Here is a 21,351-nt window from a genome sequence, read left to right on the forward strand (position 1 = left end):
ACATTTTTTTAAGTCTGAGGAATTAGGTACTTCACACACACACACACAGAACTCAAGTATGTACATTAACTGTTTCTATCTACAATGAGCTAGTGGAACGAATAGTCAGGTGTAAGTACCTACCTGAAAGGCCAATACTCCATATGCCATTGCTACTGATTCCCATGTTGGTGAGGGGATGGCTGGAGGATTTATGACATTTGGATCAGTAAACATGGATGACCACGTCAAAAATGTAACTGTTACCACAGTTCCTGATGAAGTGACAGCTAACCACCTAGAAAAGATTCACGATTATCGCATAATGAATATTATTACTAAATAGTATTTCACATTACACAGTTTTCCAAGCTATTAAAGACTATAAAATCATCAGAATTCATGCATAAAATCAAATTATTTTACTTATTTCTTGACTTAAAATATATTGTAATATTTCATTTGCATACTTTTAATATAAATGATTCTTTCTTAAATTCTGATTGAGTAAATACTAAAGGGATAATTTGTACACAGCTACAAATTCTTATGATATTTAAAAAATTCATCGAGGTCATCAGCTTATTCGAGCCAGTTACAGGCATAGTTACCAGTGTCAGTTTCAATGGTGGCCATAATAGTCAACCTTATGCAAATAAATATAGTATTAAATGGCATTTCTTTGAATATTACCATCATTATTATTTGTTTGACATCATGAACGTAGTACTCAGAGTGAATGAAAAGATCATTCTCCTTTGGTGTCTGTGGCTCAATTAGTTTCCCCATGAGGAATGACTGTTTGCATGTTCCATGCCTCTCCCTTAACCTCAAATGACAGGCTGCCCCTGAGCTTTTGGGGCATCCTGGTGGGACAAATGAGACCAAAGGAAGCTGGTTCACAATGACTCTAGTCTCACCTTAAAATAAATGACCTTGTGAATTTAGAAATCAATTTTACTGACTTCCTCTTCATTGATTTCTGTGCCCGTAACTAATAAGGCAAAGTGTAAATAACTGTATACTCTCGGCCCATAAGATAAAGGCTGGTTTCAGAGAACATTTTTGTGTTGAAAAAAAGTGTGTCTTATCGCCTGGGAAATACAGTAACCTGTTATCAAAGTATTTCTATATTATTAATAACACCCAAGCTATATTGGATAGCTCCTGTATTGATCCACTTGGCTGGGTGATGGGTTCACTGACGTTGAGTCGGCATTTCAGGTCTAAAATATCTTCAGCTTTCACCTTTAGAACTGAAAGCGATGATGGCAATGCTAGGGAAAGCACCATCCAGCCAAATGAATCAATGCAAGAGCAACCTGATAACCTTGGTGCCATGTATACATCACTGAAAAAGGTTTTGTTAACAAATATGTACATATATGTACACATAAATATTCAGCCTATGCCACATTTATTGACATCACAATTCATAGCCAATGGTATTTCATAACAAACTAATTTTAGCAATCTACTTTGCATGGTTGATGTAACTTTATCCAAGGACCAAATCTGGGCAGAATAGTCACTCTCATCTCATTGCAATGTCCCATATTCATATTAAGTATTAAAAAGAGGAAGATACATGATACCAAAAAACTATATTCCACAGGTTTAAATATAAACAGAGTTAATATTTTTCATAGTTAAATTCAACCATACCATACCAGTAAAGGGATAGGCAAAAGGGTGGATTAAGATGACAGTGTTTGAAGATATGCATAATTATATACTTACTTCATGTCTTTTGGGCTTCCAAGCCATATCAAAGGGCACATAATAATCCCAAGAAACACGAGCCAAATACAGAATGACACATTGAAGTCAAAGCATGACATTTTGACACCAAAGAGCTGCAGATTCTGGGCAGCTGAAAGTAGAATAAATATGTATTTTCTGTTATTCCACATGAAAATGAGAGAGAAAGGAAAGAATAGTAATGACCTGTTTTCAATGAGAGTTTTTGAAAAGTCTTTTCTCACTGCTACTTGAATACACAATTGTACAAATTGAAAATTCGTCAAATTGCCTTAATAAAAGTCTCAGCTCCACGAATTGATTGAATATGACCCATAGAGTGGTGATCACATGGAAACTCCGTGGCCAAAATTATTGCATTATCTCATGTGGATTAGGGGAATTAGCCTGTGGGGATTTATGTCGGGCCATTCGTTCAATCCCTTCTATGCCCACTTTCCTCAACTGCCATGACTACTTTTGTATCACAGACTTTATTTATGCTAGGAAACAAAGTTTTACATTAACTGCACTGCACACATTTTCTAACATATATGTTTTGATTTGACAAAACATGCTTTATAAATTGTTCTTAGGTAGCCCTGTCCAGAACAATGAAGAATATTACTATTACTTTCTCTTTCCTTGCATGTGTACCTCAATGCCATAAGCTTTGAAATCATTCATATGCATGGAAACAACCCCTGACTGAATTCCTTCATTTTTGGGAGGATACAAATCAACTACCTCATCATGACATTAATAACCCTCCCACACAGGCTTTTGTGTTTCCTTAGTCAGCGGGGTTGATATGATCTCAGCTTCCACTTGTGTAAGAATCTCCTAACCAGGCCTGCCAAGTGCAGCTTCAATTTTGCCTCACTAATATGATAAAGAAGGATTTTCTTGGCAAATACCTATGAAGATAAATGTGCCTGGAATGCAGTTACTCAAATTAGCTAAAATATGCTCTTGAATCAAGCAATTTAAAAGCATTGTGCTGGCTTTGTTACATAGACGATACCATTGCCATACTGCTACATGAGAAAGAAGCTCCAAAATAATTTCACAAGCATCAACAGAATTCATAAAAATATCAAGTTCCCCAAAGAAAATGAAGAAGATGGTTCCTTGTATTTCCATGATGATAATCAGGCTAGGGTAAATTGGAAGCCAGGGACTTTTGGTTTTCCAGAAGAGAAACCACACTGACCAACATTTAAATTTGGCTTTCCTTCATCACCCATGCCAGAAGTCCTGTGTCATTGAAATAAAATAATATTTTAACAACAGAGTAATAAATTATGGCAGCATTAAAAGAAGCAGAAGTGTCTTCTTTCAGGTTTAAATGAACAAGATCAAGCCTAAGCAAAGTTACCATATAATTTCAGAAAACACTGAATGCATGCCTTGTATCCTAACATATGCAAAATTAAGGATAGAGTTTGTACAGTGAGCAAAATTAGACATGAGCAGCAATCTACCAAAGATACTTCCATTCCATCTCTCCAAATGGAAAGAAATTATGAGATTCAGCCTGTGGCCAGAGCTATGGGACAAAAAGTCAATGAAGACAAGGTTGAGAAAACATGAAAGAATCTTTGGGGCAAAGCAGAGGATAACTTTAGCCCCCGCTGAGTATTTTATGTCAAATCTAGGATGGTGAAGTTTTGTTAAAAATTGGGCAATACAGATTACTCTCCTGTTTTGAAAGGCAATCAAGCTAGCCAAATGTCTATCAAATCAACAGGGAAGATTGTTATCTTCTCAAGTCTGGGGGGATGAAAACCTAAATTTGGTTGTTGATATGAAATGCTCATTCATTTTGGGAATAGAATTTCCATTTGATTTAAGAGAACATGAAGCTATTGGAATTAAGATTGAAGGAATCAACATCAGCTTGAATGAAGAGGCAGACCAACAGTTTCATGAAGTTTTTCCTACTATTTCCAAGTTTAAAAAAACGGTGAGCTGATTAAGCATCTAAGGGCTTACTCTTCCTTTTGAAAAGGGCACAAATCAATTCATAATGTCAACCCTTCTTGGAAAGGGACTGGTAGTTTCTCAGTTACTGCATTCAGTTTTTCTTTTGGTGCATTTAGTGCACAGTCATTGGATCTCCTCAATATTGTAAAATCATTTTCCTATTGACTTCATTTTCATTTTAGGGAAGAAAAGGTCACAAAGAGCTGAATCTGGAAAATAAGGGGAATGGGTGATCACTGTCATAATTTTTAGGATAAAAACTATTTGACAATATGCAAGTTCAGCTATGATCACTATGACGGGGAACTCAATTTTTGTAAACCATTTGTCTGGCTACGTCAACCACATGTCTGGCCTATTCTAACCAAAATGAACTGCAGTAATCAATGTAAAGGTCAGTTTGATTGGCAAGGGTTGAGCTCACCTGATTCTTAGCCCTACAGATTTTGCAATTCACTCATCAAGGTAGGAAAGGCAGTTCCTTTGTCTGTTTCAACTGTAGTTTTCCAGAAAGATCTTGTAAATATCTACAAATTCACAAAGCCTGAGGGTGTTCAGAGCCATCTGGATTTGAACCCAGCCCACTGATTAAGAGCTAAATATATCACCAATGAGCTTACAATGTCACCTGATCATCCTAAAAACTATCAGTAATGACTCCATTATACTTTTGACCTGTCATATCTTCTTTGGTTGGGTGAAGTTGGACTCTTTCCCTAGGATGGATGTTGTTCCTTTTCTTCCTGGTAATGAATGACCCTAGCTTTCATAACAATTGCTGTAATCAAGGTACCTAATACATATTTTTAATTGGTTTTGCTTCACTTCTGTTCAGTTATTTGAAAATGTACAGTGTAGAATAAATGGATATTCATAAAATAAGAGCTCATCTTAACATAATCCTCCCCTTCTCATGGATTTGTGAATCCAATGCATTTAGATGGCTCTTAATTGCAATACAGTCCAGCAGTCCATAGCAGTCCATCTGCTTCAGCTTATCAGTCAGAAATGTCGGCACAAACTTGGTAGTAACTCACTGCATATTGAGTTCCCATAATGCCTCAACCTCATAAGCTGTCCTCTCACGTCACACAAGAAGAATGGCCACACTCACTTTTCCAGAAATTTATGGCATTTTGCTGCTTGAATGGCCACCAAGACTTAAGTCTTTGTTAACTGCCATTCATCTGTTTATGTAAAATTTAAGGCTAACACTTAAAACAAATGTAAAATTTTAACCTTGAGCTTGTGAGACAGGCATATTGCTAAATTAGATTGGTACCATGAGGAAGCAATCTCTACCCCTAACACATTTTGAGTTATTCTATTTTGGTGATCACAATGTTCACAGTAGGAGTACATCATGTGTCTTCTATCACCAAATTGTGAATTGCTCGCTATACCATAACTGGAATGTAATTATATTAATTTCTTTCAAACTACCTGTTCTCCTTTAAATAAGATGATTCAAGATGAAATATATTTCTTTTGATTTTTTCCAGGCTCAGAGAACAATATTGTAATTTAAATAAGTCTTACCTATCAGAAGATTAGGTATTCCACCACCAAACACAGTCAAGTCCAAAATAACTGTCACAATACATCTGGCCCATGTTCCCAGTGCTTCTTCTGCAAGGGCTGCATAGGGAAACCTTTGATAACACATGAAATAGCTTAATATTTACAATCCTAATAATACCACAGGATAGAGACAGTTAAACATGAAATTGGACAATAAATTGACTTTTTTTCTCATGCATATTAAAGTTGACTGGTATTATATAATTAAAGAGATAACACAGAACAAACATATGCAAGAAGGAAGGTTGTGCTAAACATCAAATTTGGAGAGCATAATACAGGGCCCACAAAACCAATAATGTTCTTGAGATAAATAAACTGTAGAGGAACTTTGAAGAAAGGCATTGAGGGAACAAGCCTATTTGCAATAGAAGTTTTTTCATGGTAGAAATCAGTTAATAGGGCATAGAGTAGAGGTGTAAAGAATTGATTGGTCTGTAATTTAATATATAGTGCAAAACTGCAATATGGGTACATACCCACCTTTGTAGAACGATGAAAAAAGTTGAATAAATAGATTAAAAAACAAAGAATAAAGTGTTCAATTAGGTTGTGGGCAAATGTAAGTTAGAACAGAGAGAACAAAATAAATTATTGGGTGACTTAAAATATTCAGTCTTTCATGTTTAAAATATAGCTTTTCTCATGATTAACTTTTTAAATATTTGGACACATAAATAACCCAATTAATGAAGGGGGGAATGGTAGGTGTTTGAAATTCCTTCATAGAATTTCCTTCGGTTTTTTTTCTTAACCCATTAGATAAAAAACAATGTAATGAAACATCAGTTTTTCAAGACCTACTGCATGTAAACCTAATATTTTGGGCATTCTTAAAGTCTCATGTTTTATGTTAGCATGACATCTATATCTATCAATGTAAATGATAGCCAAGGGGTCATGCACCCACTTACATTAGTAGACCATAGTTTTTCATGTTAAATTTGGATATTTTTGTTTAATTTGACATGAATGGTTAAATGAAAGAGTCAAAGGAATGAAAAACTACAAAAGCAAAGTATTCCAAAAGTAGTAATAATAATAGCGATTTATTGAACTATCCCTACTTAGTAAAAATATGAAATTCTAAAACTTGAATGTTCTCTATTAACTGACTTCTTGCCATGGTCTACAATTATATGCACTCATATATAGAGAAGAAATAATTGGTGTCAACACAATCTGTTCATTGAATACACACATTTTAATAAAAACTTTTTCCCAGTAGAGGGAATATTTAAATTTCATTATTGTATCTTGGTGGAAAGTAATTTAATATCAGTCTAACAACATTTCCCTCAGCATTTGCAATAATATTAAACTTACTTATATTATTATTATTATTATTATTACTTTTTATTTGCCCAGAGATCACAATACAAAAATACCAGGTGGGTGAAGTATGTACATGATATAAGGCACGTCAATGAGGAGCAAAGACACAGGCTCAGTTAAGATACATAAAAGAATAGATGCTCATAGTTACATAAGTGTTTGGTACAAACCCATGAACATCGGCTGTAACATGCACATACAATATCAAATTCAGAAAAATCATTGATCACAAACATGAATCAGACCATTACCATTGCTAGAAACTAAAAGTATGAACTTACTGGTCGGGAATATTGTTGAGATATTCAACAACCGAGTAAAACATATTGCGTTGTAGATATCTTTTTAGTTTATGCCTGAATACGGCAGTTCCCTGTGTATCCTTGATACTTTTGGGTAGTTTGTTAAATAATCTGATGCCCATTTCATTGGGTCCTAATTTCAATGCTTTAGTTCTTATATTCCCATAATGGAAGTCATTCCTGCCTCTGGTGTAATGATGATGATAGGCAGAGTTAAGAGAATAGTTGCCGATGTTATTTTTTATATATAGAATTAAAAACATAATGTAGATGCATGGGAGTGGTAGCAAATTTAATTCATGGAAAATAGGCCTTGATGGAGCATTGTAAGGTTTCCTGGCGATGATTCTAATAGCTTTCTTTTGCATTTTAAAGATGGTTTGAGAAATAGCAGCTGATCCCCATAATATTATACTGTAGGTTATATTTGAGTAAATTTCCCCATAGTACAAATTGAGTAGTACAGTTTTACTTGTAGTTTCATACAGGTGTCTTAATAAGTAGCAAGTTGAACTGAGCTTGTGTTGGAGGGCTTTTACATGAGTATCCCAAGAAATATTTGCACATAGAGAAATACCTAGAAATTTGCATTCTGTCACACGCTCAATTGATAGGTCATTGATTTTTACCAGCAGATCATCTGATATGTTCTTATTGTGTGTAAAGTTTACTATTTTACTTTTATTTACATTTAAATCTAGAAGGTTGTCTGTACACCACTTGTTTATAGCAAGTGTGACAGACTTAGCTTTTTCCACAAGGCTGGGATATGTTTGTGTTGATATTATTATATTAGTGTCGTCAGCGTACAACACTGGTATTATTCCATCATTATTTGGTAAGCAGTTAGGTAGGTCATTGATGTAAATCAGAAAGAGGAGTGGCCCAAGGGTTGAGCCTTGTGGAACACCTTTGTTAACTTGGTATGCTTCGGATGAATATTTTGACCCATCAACTGATAACACTACTTTTTGAGTGCGATTATGAATAAAGGACTTCAACCAGTTTAAAGGACTTCCTCTAATTCCTATTCTATTGAGTTTAATTAGTAGTCTATTGTGGTTTACATTATCAAAAGCCTTTGACAAGTCAAAAAACATTCCAAGAGTTTTGCGTTTAGCATCTAATGAATTAAGTATGCTGTCGATTGCCTGACATATGGCAGTTGTGGTAGACCTTTCCGATCTAAATCCATGCTGAGAATTAGAAAGTAGGAAGTTTTTTTCGAGATAAGATGCTATTTGCATATACATGGCTTTTTCGAATATTTTAGCAAATGTATTTTGGACGGCTATTGGTCTGTAGTTATTCAAATCATTTACACAGCCATGGTTTTTATAAATGGGCACTACTTTTGATTCTTTTAATTGGGATGGGAAAATCCCTTGTATCAACGATTCATTAATTAAAAATAAAAGGGGTGCTTTTATGGCTTCAAAACAATGATGAACAACTTTACCAGGAATTTCATCTGGGCCAGTACTGGATTTGTTTCTGAGTGAGGAGACAATAGTTTTTAGATTGGTTTCAGAACAGGGCTTGGCAAACATTGACGATGGTGCATTTGCTAAAAGCACATTGGCTGGAGAAGTAGTTAGGCAAGGAGCTGATACGTAGTATTTGTTAAATTTATTAGCTAGAGATGAATAGCTAATGGCAGTGTTATTTTCAGGGTTACAAAGTTTTGGGAGAGTGAGTTGTGGGAGAGTATCAAAGTGGGAGAGTATCTAATGAGAACGATCACCACACCTGCTCTTCTGCACAATTGATGGTTGCAACACTTCTGCCATCACCCAGCATCGACCCAATAATGTTGCCGTGTAAATCTGCAGTGAAAATACAATGACAGCTAAGGGGATTCCAAGCCAGCCTATTGAATGGAAAATGAGATGAAAAAGCTTTTTAAGTCAGCTGGAATAATTATATATGACCCACATTCATGAAATCATACCAAATTAAAGCAATTTTATTATGATATAAAAGGGCAAATGATATTTATTTATTTAATTTATTTATTTTACATTAGACCAAAAGCAGCACTTCGGCCTTTACATCAGACTTTAAACAATAATATTATAATTACATACACCCAAGTCTTAGGTGGAAGAAAAACCATCGAGGCAGGAATCGAACCCGCAAACCTCTGGGATGGTAGGAGAGGACGTTACCCTGCCACCACTAGGGCCGGCAATACATATGAGGAGATATTTAAAGACTAAGGTCATGAACCTCCTCACAGATGTCAGCAGTTCAAGGATCTAGTCTCCTGCAGTAACTTATCATTATGGTATGGAATCTCTAAACCATTGTTGGAAATACATTTGATACAAAATTGATATATAGTTATTATTGTTTCAGTGCTAATGATATTTATTTATTTAATTTATTTATTTTACATTAGACCAAAAGCAGCACTTCGGCCTTTACATCAGACTTTAAACAATAATATTATAATTACATACACCCAAGTCTTAGGTGGAAGAAAAACCATCGAGGCAGGAATCGAACCCGCAACCTCTGGGATGGTAGGAGAGGACGTTACCCTGCCACCACTAGGGCCGGCAATACATATGAGGAGATATTTAAAGACTAAGGTCATGAACCTCCTCACAGATGTCAGCAGTTCAAGGATCTAGTCTCCTGCGGGAACTTATCATTATGGTATGGAATCTCTAAACCATTGTTGGAAATACATTTGATACAAAATTGATATATAGTTATTATTGTTTTAGTGCCACTATCAGAGTGTGAAATAATGATTTGAAAGTAACAAAAATGTGGGCAAGACTTTCAATATGTAATTATTCTTCACAGTGGCAATGTCATTAATTTCAGGATACATCCCAAGATAAACCATATATGATTATAATAATAATTATAAAGCACTGACATGTATATATCACCTACTTTCTGATTCAAGTGAATAAATGACAATTTCAGAAAATACTGAAATTATTATAAATACTGCCAGTCATGTTTGCTTGGGTGCAGTACTGAATTTTGTTGGCAATATGGAATTTCTTAATAACCAAACTGAAAGTAAAATGTACTGTGAAAGCATAAAAGTATATTATTCAACTCACCACATCTAATAATTGTCCCAGGAAGTACCATGATGGGAAACACTCCAAAGAGATCAATCAGAAGTAGCAAAGCAAAGAAAGTTGTCAAACCCTGTTGAGGTGGTAATGCACGATCATACCCTAAGTCCCTAGAGACTTCCCTCAGCAATGGCCTCTCCTCTCCTTTCATTGAGGGCAAGCTGTGAATGAAAAAAAATATCTTGTGCATCCAGATACCAAAATCAAGTGAAAACTACTAACGCTCAAAATTATTGAAGAGAAATAGAAGTCCTAAGAGTTAACCCAGGAAAAAAACTTAAATATCAAAAATGAGAATTTTACCTCAGGCAATTCTGTATATACTGTCTTGGTACATAATTTAGGTGGCAATTAAACCTAGCATATTCTAAATTTTAGCTTACATAAAGTTAGTTTAGCATGAGGTTTGCAGCTGAAAGTTAATTAGGCAAATTTCACTTTTTAATGATATAAAAAAGATTCGTATACAGGGTGGGGCGCTTAAATCTGGCCAAACATGCATTTCCTCTAATTAGGTTTCCTCCCCGGGTTAGCAAAACCTTCCCCAGACTCCTCCAAAGCATTATAATTAGCCACAATATCGTAAACAGTTGATCTGGGATACCCGAAGAATCGAACTATAACGCCCAGCGCAAACACTTTTCATGATTGTGGCTCTTCAATTGTACTCCGCACTTACATACATATATAACACCTTGGCCATTTTGAGATTATGACTGTTTACTAGATGCCTATAGCTTTCAAGAATACCAATCGCAACCTCCAGTGGAACTACAATATGGCAGGAAATTCAAATTGACATTCGTCTGGATTTAAGTGTCGCATCCTGTATATGTCTGTCATATAGTTATACGAGGGTCATCCGGAAAGTAGTACCCGTTCGTGAAATAAAGACACAAAAGTAAATATTAACAAACATAAAAAATTTTATTTGAAAGAGGATACTTTAAACTACTTCTCAACATAATCTCCAAGCAAATTAAGGCATTTGTCATAACGTGTGACAAGTTTCTGTATTCCTGCTGCATAGTCCTTCGCCGCCAGCTCATTGAGATACGCGAGGGACCCATCTTGCACAAATTTTTGCATAATGCAGATGGTGTTTAACAATTTCATGAACAATTGTTCGAGAAACATTGGGAAAATGCTCACAGATGTCATCAATTGTGACGCGCCGATCGTTCCTCACGAATTCGTCAACTGAGCTCACCAGTTGGTCTGTAATGACAGACGGTCTCCCCGAACGCTCATCGTCGTGTGTGTTCCCCCTCCCCATGTTGAAGTTGCGACACCACCGCCGAACAGACGACTCGTCCATTACATTGTCTCCATACACCTCCTTTAATTGGCGATGAATATCACATGGGCGAACGTTTCTTGCATTGAGGAATTTAATCACTGCCCTCACTTCACAACTGGCGGCGTTCTCAATTTTTTTAAACATTGTAAACAATCACAGAAACAACACAGGCAATGCTAGCGTCACGCAACTTGGCTCAGAGAAGGCAGACAAGCCACTGAAGCTATCTGACCTCGTCCAGCGGCTACTCGCGTCGTCAGCACGTCATGCGGCACGAACGGGTACTACTTTCCGGATGACCCTCGTAATATATCCATCTGGCAGTAGTCAGATTATTTGAAAGTGGGATCAGTGGCATACATATACATAGATGGATTTAAATGAATCAGACCACCCATATTTGTCTTGTATTTTCTGTTGCATCTACTTAGGGGGTGAACAAGTGGTCCAAATGCAACAACCGATTCTGAGATTGAAGGTATAAATCAACCTCCCTTCTCATTAGGAAGAAGTTATTTCTGGAGGCTGAGGTGCTGGTGCTTTGCTGATATATATTTCATTTGATATGGAAGTGTTCACTTTGTGAGCTTAAAGCTTGAACATTTGATTGAAATTTTGAAATCTTGGTTATTTCTGGTTGGTGGAAGAAGGGCTCGTGTGCTTCATAGTTAACCAGAAAAAATCTGGGAACCACCATCACCAATGGTCTTGAAGGTAAATAAAATTTTTCCATAAAACATCCAGTAATAAAAAATGTGCTGCCAATTAAGAGTGACCTTGTAGTGGTAGTGGGTGAGTGAAGGCCTCCACGCTCATCATTAATTGTAGTCCTTTCATGCAGCCTTGTAATATCCTTGCCAAATCAGCAAAAGCAGAAAGGATGACACAGAGGGGCACCACTACCAATAGAACACAGACTTGGCAAGTTAGGATGATATTGAGTACAGGGAAGTTAGAAAACATCAAATAGGAAGGTGGTGGATAGAGTTAATATTATATAAGGGCCATGCAAGATTAAATAGAATGAGAGAGGTAACTGCAGTGATATGTAGTTACACAAAAATAGTCGAGTTAGGGAAAGTGAGGGAATGCGATGTAGCAGCACAATTAAAAAACATGAGAAGGAAAGAATAAGCTTGAGAATTAGTGATTAAATATAACTAGCAAAGATTACATTGGAACCAACAAACTTATTTCTTATACAGATGTACTTGCTGATAAGTAATCATCAGTGAGTGTGAAATCAGAAATGATACCTGTTAATCCTGGAAGAAAACACTTGACAGCAACTGAGGACTGGAATGTAGGGGTGGGTAAAGGGAGAGATTAGTTTATTTTATTTATTTAACGACTTCATTGGGACTTGGGCATTGGGGCTTTATAGTCACTTCTTCCACCTAACCCTAAATGATGGGGGTGAGAGTAGAGAGTGCACCTCAGGAACAAGGAATAATCACAGAGATAAAATAATAAGAGTTTTACAGGGGAAATGAGTTAATTATAACTATTACTATGCAGTACAGTACCATGCTAGATGTTGGAATGCACAGAAAATGCATTGGGAGATACAGATAGCAGTTCAATTATATTATGATTATGATTTATGAATGAGTCCCATCACTTGCAGGACTCTTTCTTATAATTTTGTCTGCCATTGTCACATGGGATAATCAGTTGAAGTTGATTCCTGTTGTCTTCCTCAATAGTGTTTTTAGGTGATACCATTACTCAAATGTGTGTATAACCCCACTGTGGTTTTACATGTTAGCAGCCCCCAAACTAAGGAGCAGATGTTGCAAAGATGACCTTTCATCTGGCTCCAACCCCTCAGCCTTTATGGCATGGGTGGCCCTATTAGGAGCAAAATCTTTTTTACCACCAGCATAGCCCTAGAATTCATCAGAATACACAAGCCCATCTTTCGGCACATCAACAATGGTGAGTTATGACTAATGTTGAAATTTATTGAAGTACATATTTCATGTTAAATACTGCAGACGAAATCGAGTTTTATTAGAATTGGCACAATATAAAAATTCATGAATGATTTTTTTCATATGGACAGTTTTAATGGTCATAAAATAATTGTTTTGATTTTATGATATATTTGCCTTCCTATTAGACATAAAAGTTTCATGATTTTACTTAAATTCATTTAGACTGAAAGAGAGTAATTTCGAAAAAAGCGAAAAGAGGCATGACTTTGTTGCAGAATTACCATTCGAAAAAGCGTAAATAATTTCAATGGAATTCAAATTAGTAATTTTGGAATATAATTAATTATATTTGGTTTTGAAAGCACGACAAAAAAAATTATTACACATTATTCTCCCCCCTATTTTCTTGAAATGTAAAAATCATGGAAAAACTGACGAGTGTATCGAGATATACATTTCACATGTACTTGACAACAATTTTACTCTAGGCAATAGTAGCACTTCCACAGCTAATGTCAAACTATCCACGAACTACGCTTTCGGGGCATGATCAAAATGGGCAGGTGCTGTTCGGAGAAAAGGATTAATTATTTCCAATGCGTTTGGTTTTTGATATGCCTACTGCACTGCCGTCATGCACCTTCGAAGTTACATAACGCATGGCGACCGTTGAATTCCAACGTGACCAACTTTTCAAACTTCTTACACTTCACGGCCCGCCGCCGGCCGGATGTGCACATTTAAAAACTGCGCTGCTATAGGTCACATGGAATAATTTACTCATGCAACATTATGTGCATATGAAGGAAAAATCCTGGAAGAATTTTGACAAGCTCACCGCGGCTGGGCATATATCAAGCAATATATCCGCTCGGAAAACGTTCTTCTGAGAGTATTTACCTTTGGAAAAAAATACTGCAGCATACAGCGCTCGCTGTAGACAATTGCGTAAATGTGAACCAAAAACAGCTTGTATCGATCAAAATAACATTTCAGGCATGATGGCACCAAAATATCCTTTTCTTATTTACGAGTATTTATGCTCTTGGCTGAATAAGACAGAATGAATCCTCCTCCCCCGTCTAAATTTCAAATTTAATTTGGAACTACAATGAAAAATACGAAGAGAGGTATGAAAATTCAAATAATCAAACGAAAAGGATAACAAGGTTAATGGAAAACCTGGAGCAAAATTACAAAGAATTTTGAAGAAGAATGCCAAATCAAACTTATATTAAATACTTTGGTGAATATATCGATTTGTTAGCACCCGAAGACAAAGAACTGAAGATTTGAAAAGTTATAAAAGCAGTAAAATGGTTCAAAGTGATTCATCCATTATAAATTAAGAAAAAGTACCCATTCCATTTGCCTTAAAAGTAACACTTGATGTCAAACATTAATCAATACATACATGTCCATTTTTTCCCTCGTCGAGAAAAGCCTGCCTCATCCGTGAAAGCATAGGTAAAAGTAATAGCAAAATGTAATATTACACCTTTAAATTTAATTTTGCGTAGATGAAAATATAAGGGGAATCATTTTTCTTTCGCAGAACCGCTTTTCATTTAGTAATAATAACCCATGAAATTTGTAAAACTGAGCTGTCTAACGCACGCAACAGAACGTGATAAAAAATATTATTTTTTCAGGATAATATTTTAACGAAGTTGTACAGTTACTCGTCAAGCGCTAAGATACCGCATCAAAATATTCGAATTAATGAAATTACTGCATTGCGCTTAAACCAACATTTCCATAGCCAAGTTACTTCGGACTTCGAGAGTATGATTAATTTACCTCAGGGGATTGGAGATGGCTCAGGAGGACTCTAGCGTATGGTATCTTGCGTTATTTCAGCCTTTGTTTACGAAGAAGGAATTTAAATTTTCTTTGATCTCCAATGAACACATTGTGCAAAGCCTCACTAATGACACTGTCGCTTCAGAATTATTCATGCTTTTACAAATCTTTTAGAAGAGTTTCGATTTTTGTTTCATTTCACTGTCTGTATTCTGATACCATTAAAATAAAAAAACAAGTGTTCATTAATGGCAGCATGGAGTTTTTCAAACCAAACACGTAATTGAAGAGATGGGTAGACGATCGAAGTGAAAAAAACGTTTTGGTCTAGCATAACTGTGGTTCTGTCTTATTTTTTTTATAGAAAAAGCTGCTAATTTGATAAATCGATGATTTCGCCGATAAGTATGTGAGACGGAAGAAGGGGAGGTTTACATAAACCAAATCTTTACATATTATTATTTCTGATCTACCGGTTACGATTAGTTTTGAATGAATACAAGCTACCAAACAGCGACAATTTCCTTGTCTTAACAAAACACCACCAGGCAACCAGGATTACAATAAGCCCTTCTTTAATTCCAAATACTTCGTCCCTTCATCCCGTTCAACATCCCATTGCCATTCCTACCCCTTCCTCGTTTGCCAAACATTCAAACATTCTCCCTTTCGTCGCAGGTTTAAACATCCCAACACTAATTAAAACGCCCTTAATCCATCTTTCCTACCTTCATTTCACTTATCCCAACAACCCTCTCTCCTACTCCTCCATGCCTAGTATTTCCTCATTTATTTTCTTCTCGGTCCATTTCACCTTCTCCATCCTTCTCCACACCCACATTTCAAAAGCCTCCAGTCTACGTCTATCCTCCTGCTTCAATGACCACGTTTCCGCGCCGTACATAGCTACGCTCCATATCAAAGTTTTTACGAGTCTTTTCTTAACATCCTTACTCAAAGTCCCCGTCATCAACTCCCTCCTCCTTGTGAAAGCCTCTTTGCCTAGCGCAATTCTTCTCCTTACGTCCCTACTACTTTGACCGTGTTGGTCCAAAACACTACCGAGATACGTAAACTGCTCTACCTGCTCTAGTTTTTGCCCTCCTATTTTAATGTTAAGCTTGGCCTTTTTCTTTCTAGAAAATCGCATAACCTTTGTTTTATTAATATTGATTCTCATCCCATACCTGTCGCACTGAATTTCCAATTCACTCAGCAATGCTTGCAGCCCCTTGGCTGACTGACAAACTAAAGCTTGGTCATCAGCAAACCTAACTGATTTTACGAATCCCCCACCCACTTTCATTCCTACCTCGAGTTCTTCCTATGCCTCTTTGATCATTTCCTCTGCATACAGGTTGAACAGCAACGGTGATAATGTGCAACCCTGCCTTACACCCCTTCCTAACACTGCCCATCCTGACTCCCCGTTTCCCACCCGCACCTGAGCAGTCTGAGACATGTACAGGTTGCGGATTAGCCTCCTTTCCCTTCAATCTACTCCTATTTTCTGCAATATACTCATTAGTTTTTCCCAATCCACCCTATCAAACGCTTTTTCGAAATCTACAAAACAGGCAAATACCTCCTGGTTGTGTTCTATATTCCTCTCGATTAATAATCTCATTACTGCAATGGCATCACGCGTACCTCTCCCCTTCCTAAACCCAAACTGATCATCCCCTAAGTAATCATTTGCCCTACTCTCTATCCTTTTGTTTATGATCCTGAGAACAACTTTAGCTGCATGGGATATCAAACTAATTGTCCTATAGTCCTCACATGACGTGGCCTTTACCTTTTTCGGAATCGGAACTAAAACTGCTCTCACAAAGTCTTCCGGCCAGATTCCCTCCTCATAAATGCTACGGATCAGCCCATATAGCCTCTTCCTCCCACATTTTCCTAAGCATTTTAAAAGTTCCACGGGAATGTTATCTACCCCCACGGCCTTATTTAGTTTCATCTCCCTTAATGCCCTTTCTATCTCATTGTCTAGTATGCCTGGACCTAAGCTGTCTTCCTCTACGTCATTTTCTTTTTCAATGTCTAACTTTGTTGGTCTGAGTTCTTTACTATACAGTTCTTCTATATACTCCTTCCATCTCTCTTGGATCTTTCCTGCGTCAACTATTACCTTACCCGCCTTATCTCTAACTGTTAGCATAGCTCTTCCTTTCTTACTTCCCGATAACGATTTAACTTTGCTGTACAGCGCACCGATTTCACCCTTCCTCTGCAGACTTTCCATATCCTCGCACTGCGTCTTCCACCATGCGTCTTTTGCCTTATTTGTTGCCCGCCTCAATTTATTGTTCAATTCTTTGTACTTCATTTTGCCTAATTCTGTATTTATATTCTTCCATTTTCGCCGCTCATCCATCTTTGTAATCATCTCATCCGTGATCCGTGAAAAATATGATGGACAATAGATATATATATATATATATATATATGTGTGTGTGTGTGTGTGTAATTCCCTTTATTTTAGTAAAGGAATCAACCCTGATTAGACGGAATTATTTATTCAAATTTCGCCCTCATATATGCTACGAATTAGTCCATAACAACTTATCCCCCCACATTTTCCTCAAGTAGTTCCACGGGAATGTTGTGTACCACCCACGGCCTTATTTAATTTCAATTGCCTTGATATCGTTTCTATTTCACCGTCGAGTAAGTCTGGACCTAAGCTATCTTCATCTACATCATAGTATTCTCTTTCTATGTCTATTTCTAACCTTGCTGGCCTAACGTTTTCGCCATACAGTTCTTCCATATATTCCTTCCATCTCTTATCTTGTTCCACTAATACGAGCACCACCCTTCTTTTGCTCAATTAGTTGTTCACCTCAATTTATTTTTCAACTCTTTGTACTTCCTTCTACCAACAACTGTATTTATATTCTTTCGTTAAATTCTCTCGACTATATAACTAATCATCCCGTTTGTAACCCATAGTTTCCTTGTCCTTTTCCTATTTACTGTTCTTATAGTTTCTTTTGCAGCATACGATGCCCCCTTTTTGATATGTTCTCATATTTCCTCTATATCACCCAGTTCCCTATCCTTAGTCATAATTTTCTCTAAAGCCTGATGATACACCTTTCTTGTCGTTCCTCTTAATGCTTCCAAATACCATTTCCTCAATCCTTCTTCCTGTTTTATCTTTTTGGATCGGATCTTTAAATATGTGAAAAGTGGTAAAAAAAAGCCGAAACAGCCCTTCGTAATTTAAGGAAGGACCAAATAGGCAATGCAAAACGGAGACAATCGGCTGTAGATAATGCAGAAGTCGAAGAGTCATTGGAATTGCATGATAATGATTGTGGAAAGAAGAGGAGCATGAGAAAGTACTACTCGGACAAAACTTGTTCTTTACCAGCCGTGGTCTTCACTTTTGGCCGTGCCTTTGGCGGTTTTCAGAACATTATAAAAGAGGATTTACAATGACTGTATGAAGGGAATCCGAAAATAATGCCGAAATATTTTCGTCTTTTCACTCTACCACCGCTGATTTCTTCTGTGAAATTTACCCCCACAGTGTCAACCGGTTACCGTGATATCACTTGAATCGATTCCGGAAAACCTCCAAAATCGTATTTTTTAAGTTGAATGAAATGCTCACTGAACAGCTGACTGCGGCTTTCTCGCAATACTGGTGGCGTTTGAACTTGTTAAACCGGAATCCCTTGTGTGTGAATTCGCGTTTATTGTAGCTCTTCCCTTTCCACGAGTCACAACACACCCGCCCTACTTCGATTTGATGTCACGTCAAATCGTATGTCATTTATGACTAGTCCATAAATGGCGACTGAGCGCCACTTCCCGTTCACAATGCAACACCCTCGCACGCACTGTACTATACGAGTATACGCACACATCACGCCCATTCACCATGCATGTCATACTGCCCGGAAATTTCGCTCAGTACTCTCACCTTTCCTCCCAAACACGCAATTGACCGGCACTGAGAGCGTCCTGTGTCCACCACTGGCGTTTATAATCATTTTAAAATTCGTCATCTTATAATATCAAGGTTAACTTTTAACTTTTACCACAAAAAGAGCCACAGTTTTAAGATTATTCGAGGATGGAAAATGTTCATTTAGCTGGCCATGTTTATTTTCTCAGAAAGAACGATAAAAAAATTCAGATTTCATTCAGGAAAGTTGGATTTATTCAACTTAACCAAAAGCAGGAATACTTTACTGAGCTATTGGAAACTATTGACACTCCTTTTTACGGTGTGACTCAATTAATTGATGAAAAAATAAGTTTCGCCTACCCTTTTTGAGCAGCTTTCACTCAGAAACAGTTATTCGTTTAATAATATTTTTATTTTTAAGAAGAAAAAAATGTATTCCATTATCATTACTCTTATTTCCTTCCTCGTCGCTGACAATCTTGTGTTGGTGTTGAGGCCTTTTAAGTGAACTAGCGGGCGAAATAATTATTACTCCTACAAGGTTCTCTCCCATGCAACATACCTGTATTACGAAGATAAGGTCCCAAAGGAATAATTCCCACGGCTCTTCCGCGAGGTGTGATGGCCATTCTCCAAATGGGGCGACGTTCAAAACTTTGACGGGAAATGTGACGAGAGAAAATTCCAATCATAAATGAAGCGCGATGGGCGGAATCAATTAAACGAATCCTGGTACCATCGAGACTGATTCTCCTGCGGGCGGGTGTGTCATGCACGGCAAGGTCTCCGCGGAAGCCTTCAAACGAAATCCTTGGCTTCCCCAAAAAACGGCGGAACGGTAGCGTAAAAGAAGGCCTAGAGGCCACTGTTGTTATATAAAGGGAAAGTGATAGGACGATGCTGAGGACAGAAATACCAGATGATAACGCCGAAGGAGAAATGGAAAAGGGAAGCATAGAAATGCATGTTATTCAGACAGAAAACTAGAGTAGCGAGGTGAAGGGCTGCCGAGGCACTGAACAGTAAATTGGGGGAAAGGCAATGATTGTAGAACAGGTTAGCAAAGTGATACTATTATTTGAGAAAAAATTTGATCCAGCATATTAAGTTGTAATTCGTCTGTACGTGTCGAAGAGCAGTTTTTGGGAGGAAGAAGTAGATATTGGATATGATCAACTCAATGATTATTACTTTATATTTACTACCATTACATAGTACCCTGTAACCCACCGCTAGCGTGTGTGGCATAGGGATGATTACTCACCATACTAATGATATAATAAGTGAGAAAATTCCTGGGAGGCTTCTGCAGGGGAAGGGGTACCTAAACGTAGAAAGGCACAGATTGTACGAGCAGATGGAACGGTTCACGAATAGGGGCTCTATTTCGGGGTCAAATGGGCATCCAACTCCTCCAACAAAAGAGGCGCTGAATTAAAATGAAAAAATGTTAGAGACTCGAGTAATATGGATAGAGAGAATTTCGAAGTAGCAGTTATAGGGGAGGCGACCGACAGCCGAGGTCATTTGCGCCATCAGGGATGTATGGGAAAGGAGGAAGAGTGGAGAGAAACCCAGCGTCGGCATTAGCCTACTCTTCAACGAAAGGCGCAAAGAGGTTTTGCGCATTTTAACGTCCCATCCGACGGACGGTGTAATCACTCGAAGTGCTCTCCGCAAGGCACCTCAAGTAGGGATCGAGATATAAACTGAAAAATATCCACCACCTTGATCCGAGGATTCGAGCCAGAGCCCACTGGGTGGGAAGCCAGTACGTCAGCCACCACACCATCCCGATCCCAAAGAAATTCGTTGGGAAGAATTTGTAAAACACGAAAGAAGTTGCTGAGTGAGATATTAAGTTGCCGTGGGATGCAGAAGGTTGTGATAGAAGGGAGAATGTTACGTCACATAGGGGATGAGAGGTAAAGAAGAGGTATTTGGGCAGAAGGAAATGGAATTTTAACTATAAGGGTTTGAAAACATGTGCGGAAGGGCACGAGTCCACGGTAATGCGTGCTTAATTATCATCAGAGGCCAGACCTATAGCCAACTAAAATTGGCAGACTGCTCTTTATTTATCTAGTTCCCACTTAATTTATCTACCGCGTAATCTGGCTATTCAGCTACAATTATAAAAAGGCACAACAACATTGCAACAACAATTTTCAAATCAAATCTCGGTTTCACCAAATTTGGGCAAAAGAGGCCTTAAATTCTATGCAAAAATATAAGGATTCCGTACTGCCTGGTGATTTTGGAGTATTCAATAAAACGACCACTCATTAAGCGCTCATATTCTGCTGAAAGGCTCGCGAAATTTGATTGCCGAAGGCTACGTCGCAATAAAATTAGCCAA

General features: G+C 37.4%; 1 protein-coding gene across 1 annotated transcript in view; it reads right to left on the reverse strand.

The window, feature by feature from the left end:
- Positions 1 to 21,351, reverse strand: part of mah (solute carrier family member mahogany) — a 68,216-nt gene that overhangs the window by 11,792 nt on the left and 35,073 nt on the right. Inside the window, exons 2-6 of the mRNA XM_071594862.1 lie at positions 10,007 to 10,185; positions 8,673 to 8,793; positions 5,245 to 5,357; positions 1,720 to 1,852; positions 124 to 277 (exon numbers count right to left, since the gene is read on the reverse strand). Of these exons, the coding sequence (XP_071450963.1) occupies positions 124 to 277; positions 1,720 to 1,852; positions 5,245 to 5,357; positions 8,673 to 8,793; positions 10,007 to 10,185 (700 nt within the window). The remainder of the gene's footprint in view (positions 1 to 123; positions 278 to 1,719; positions 1,853 to 5,244; positions 5,358 to 8,672; positions 8,794 to 10,006; positions 10,186 to 21,351) is intronic.

Source organism: Hetaerina americana, unplaced genomic scaffold, assembly GCF_022747635.1.
Source record: "Hetaerina americana unplaced genomic scaffold, ioHetAmer1.1.p SCAF_7, whole genome shotgun sequence".
Classification (NCBI taxonomy): Eukaryota; Metazoa; Arthropoda; class Insecta; order Odonata; family Calopterygidae; genus Hetaerina; species Hetaerina americana.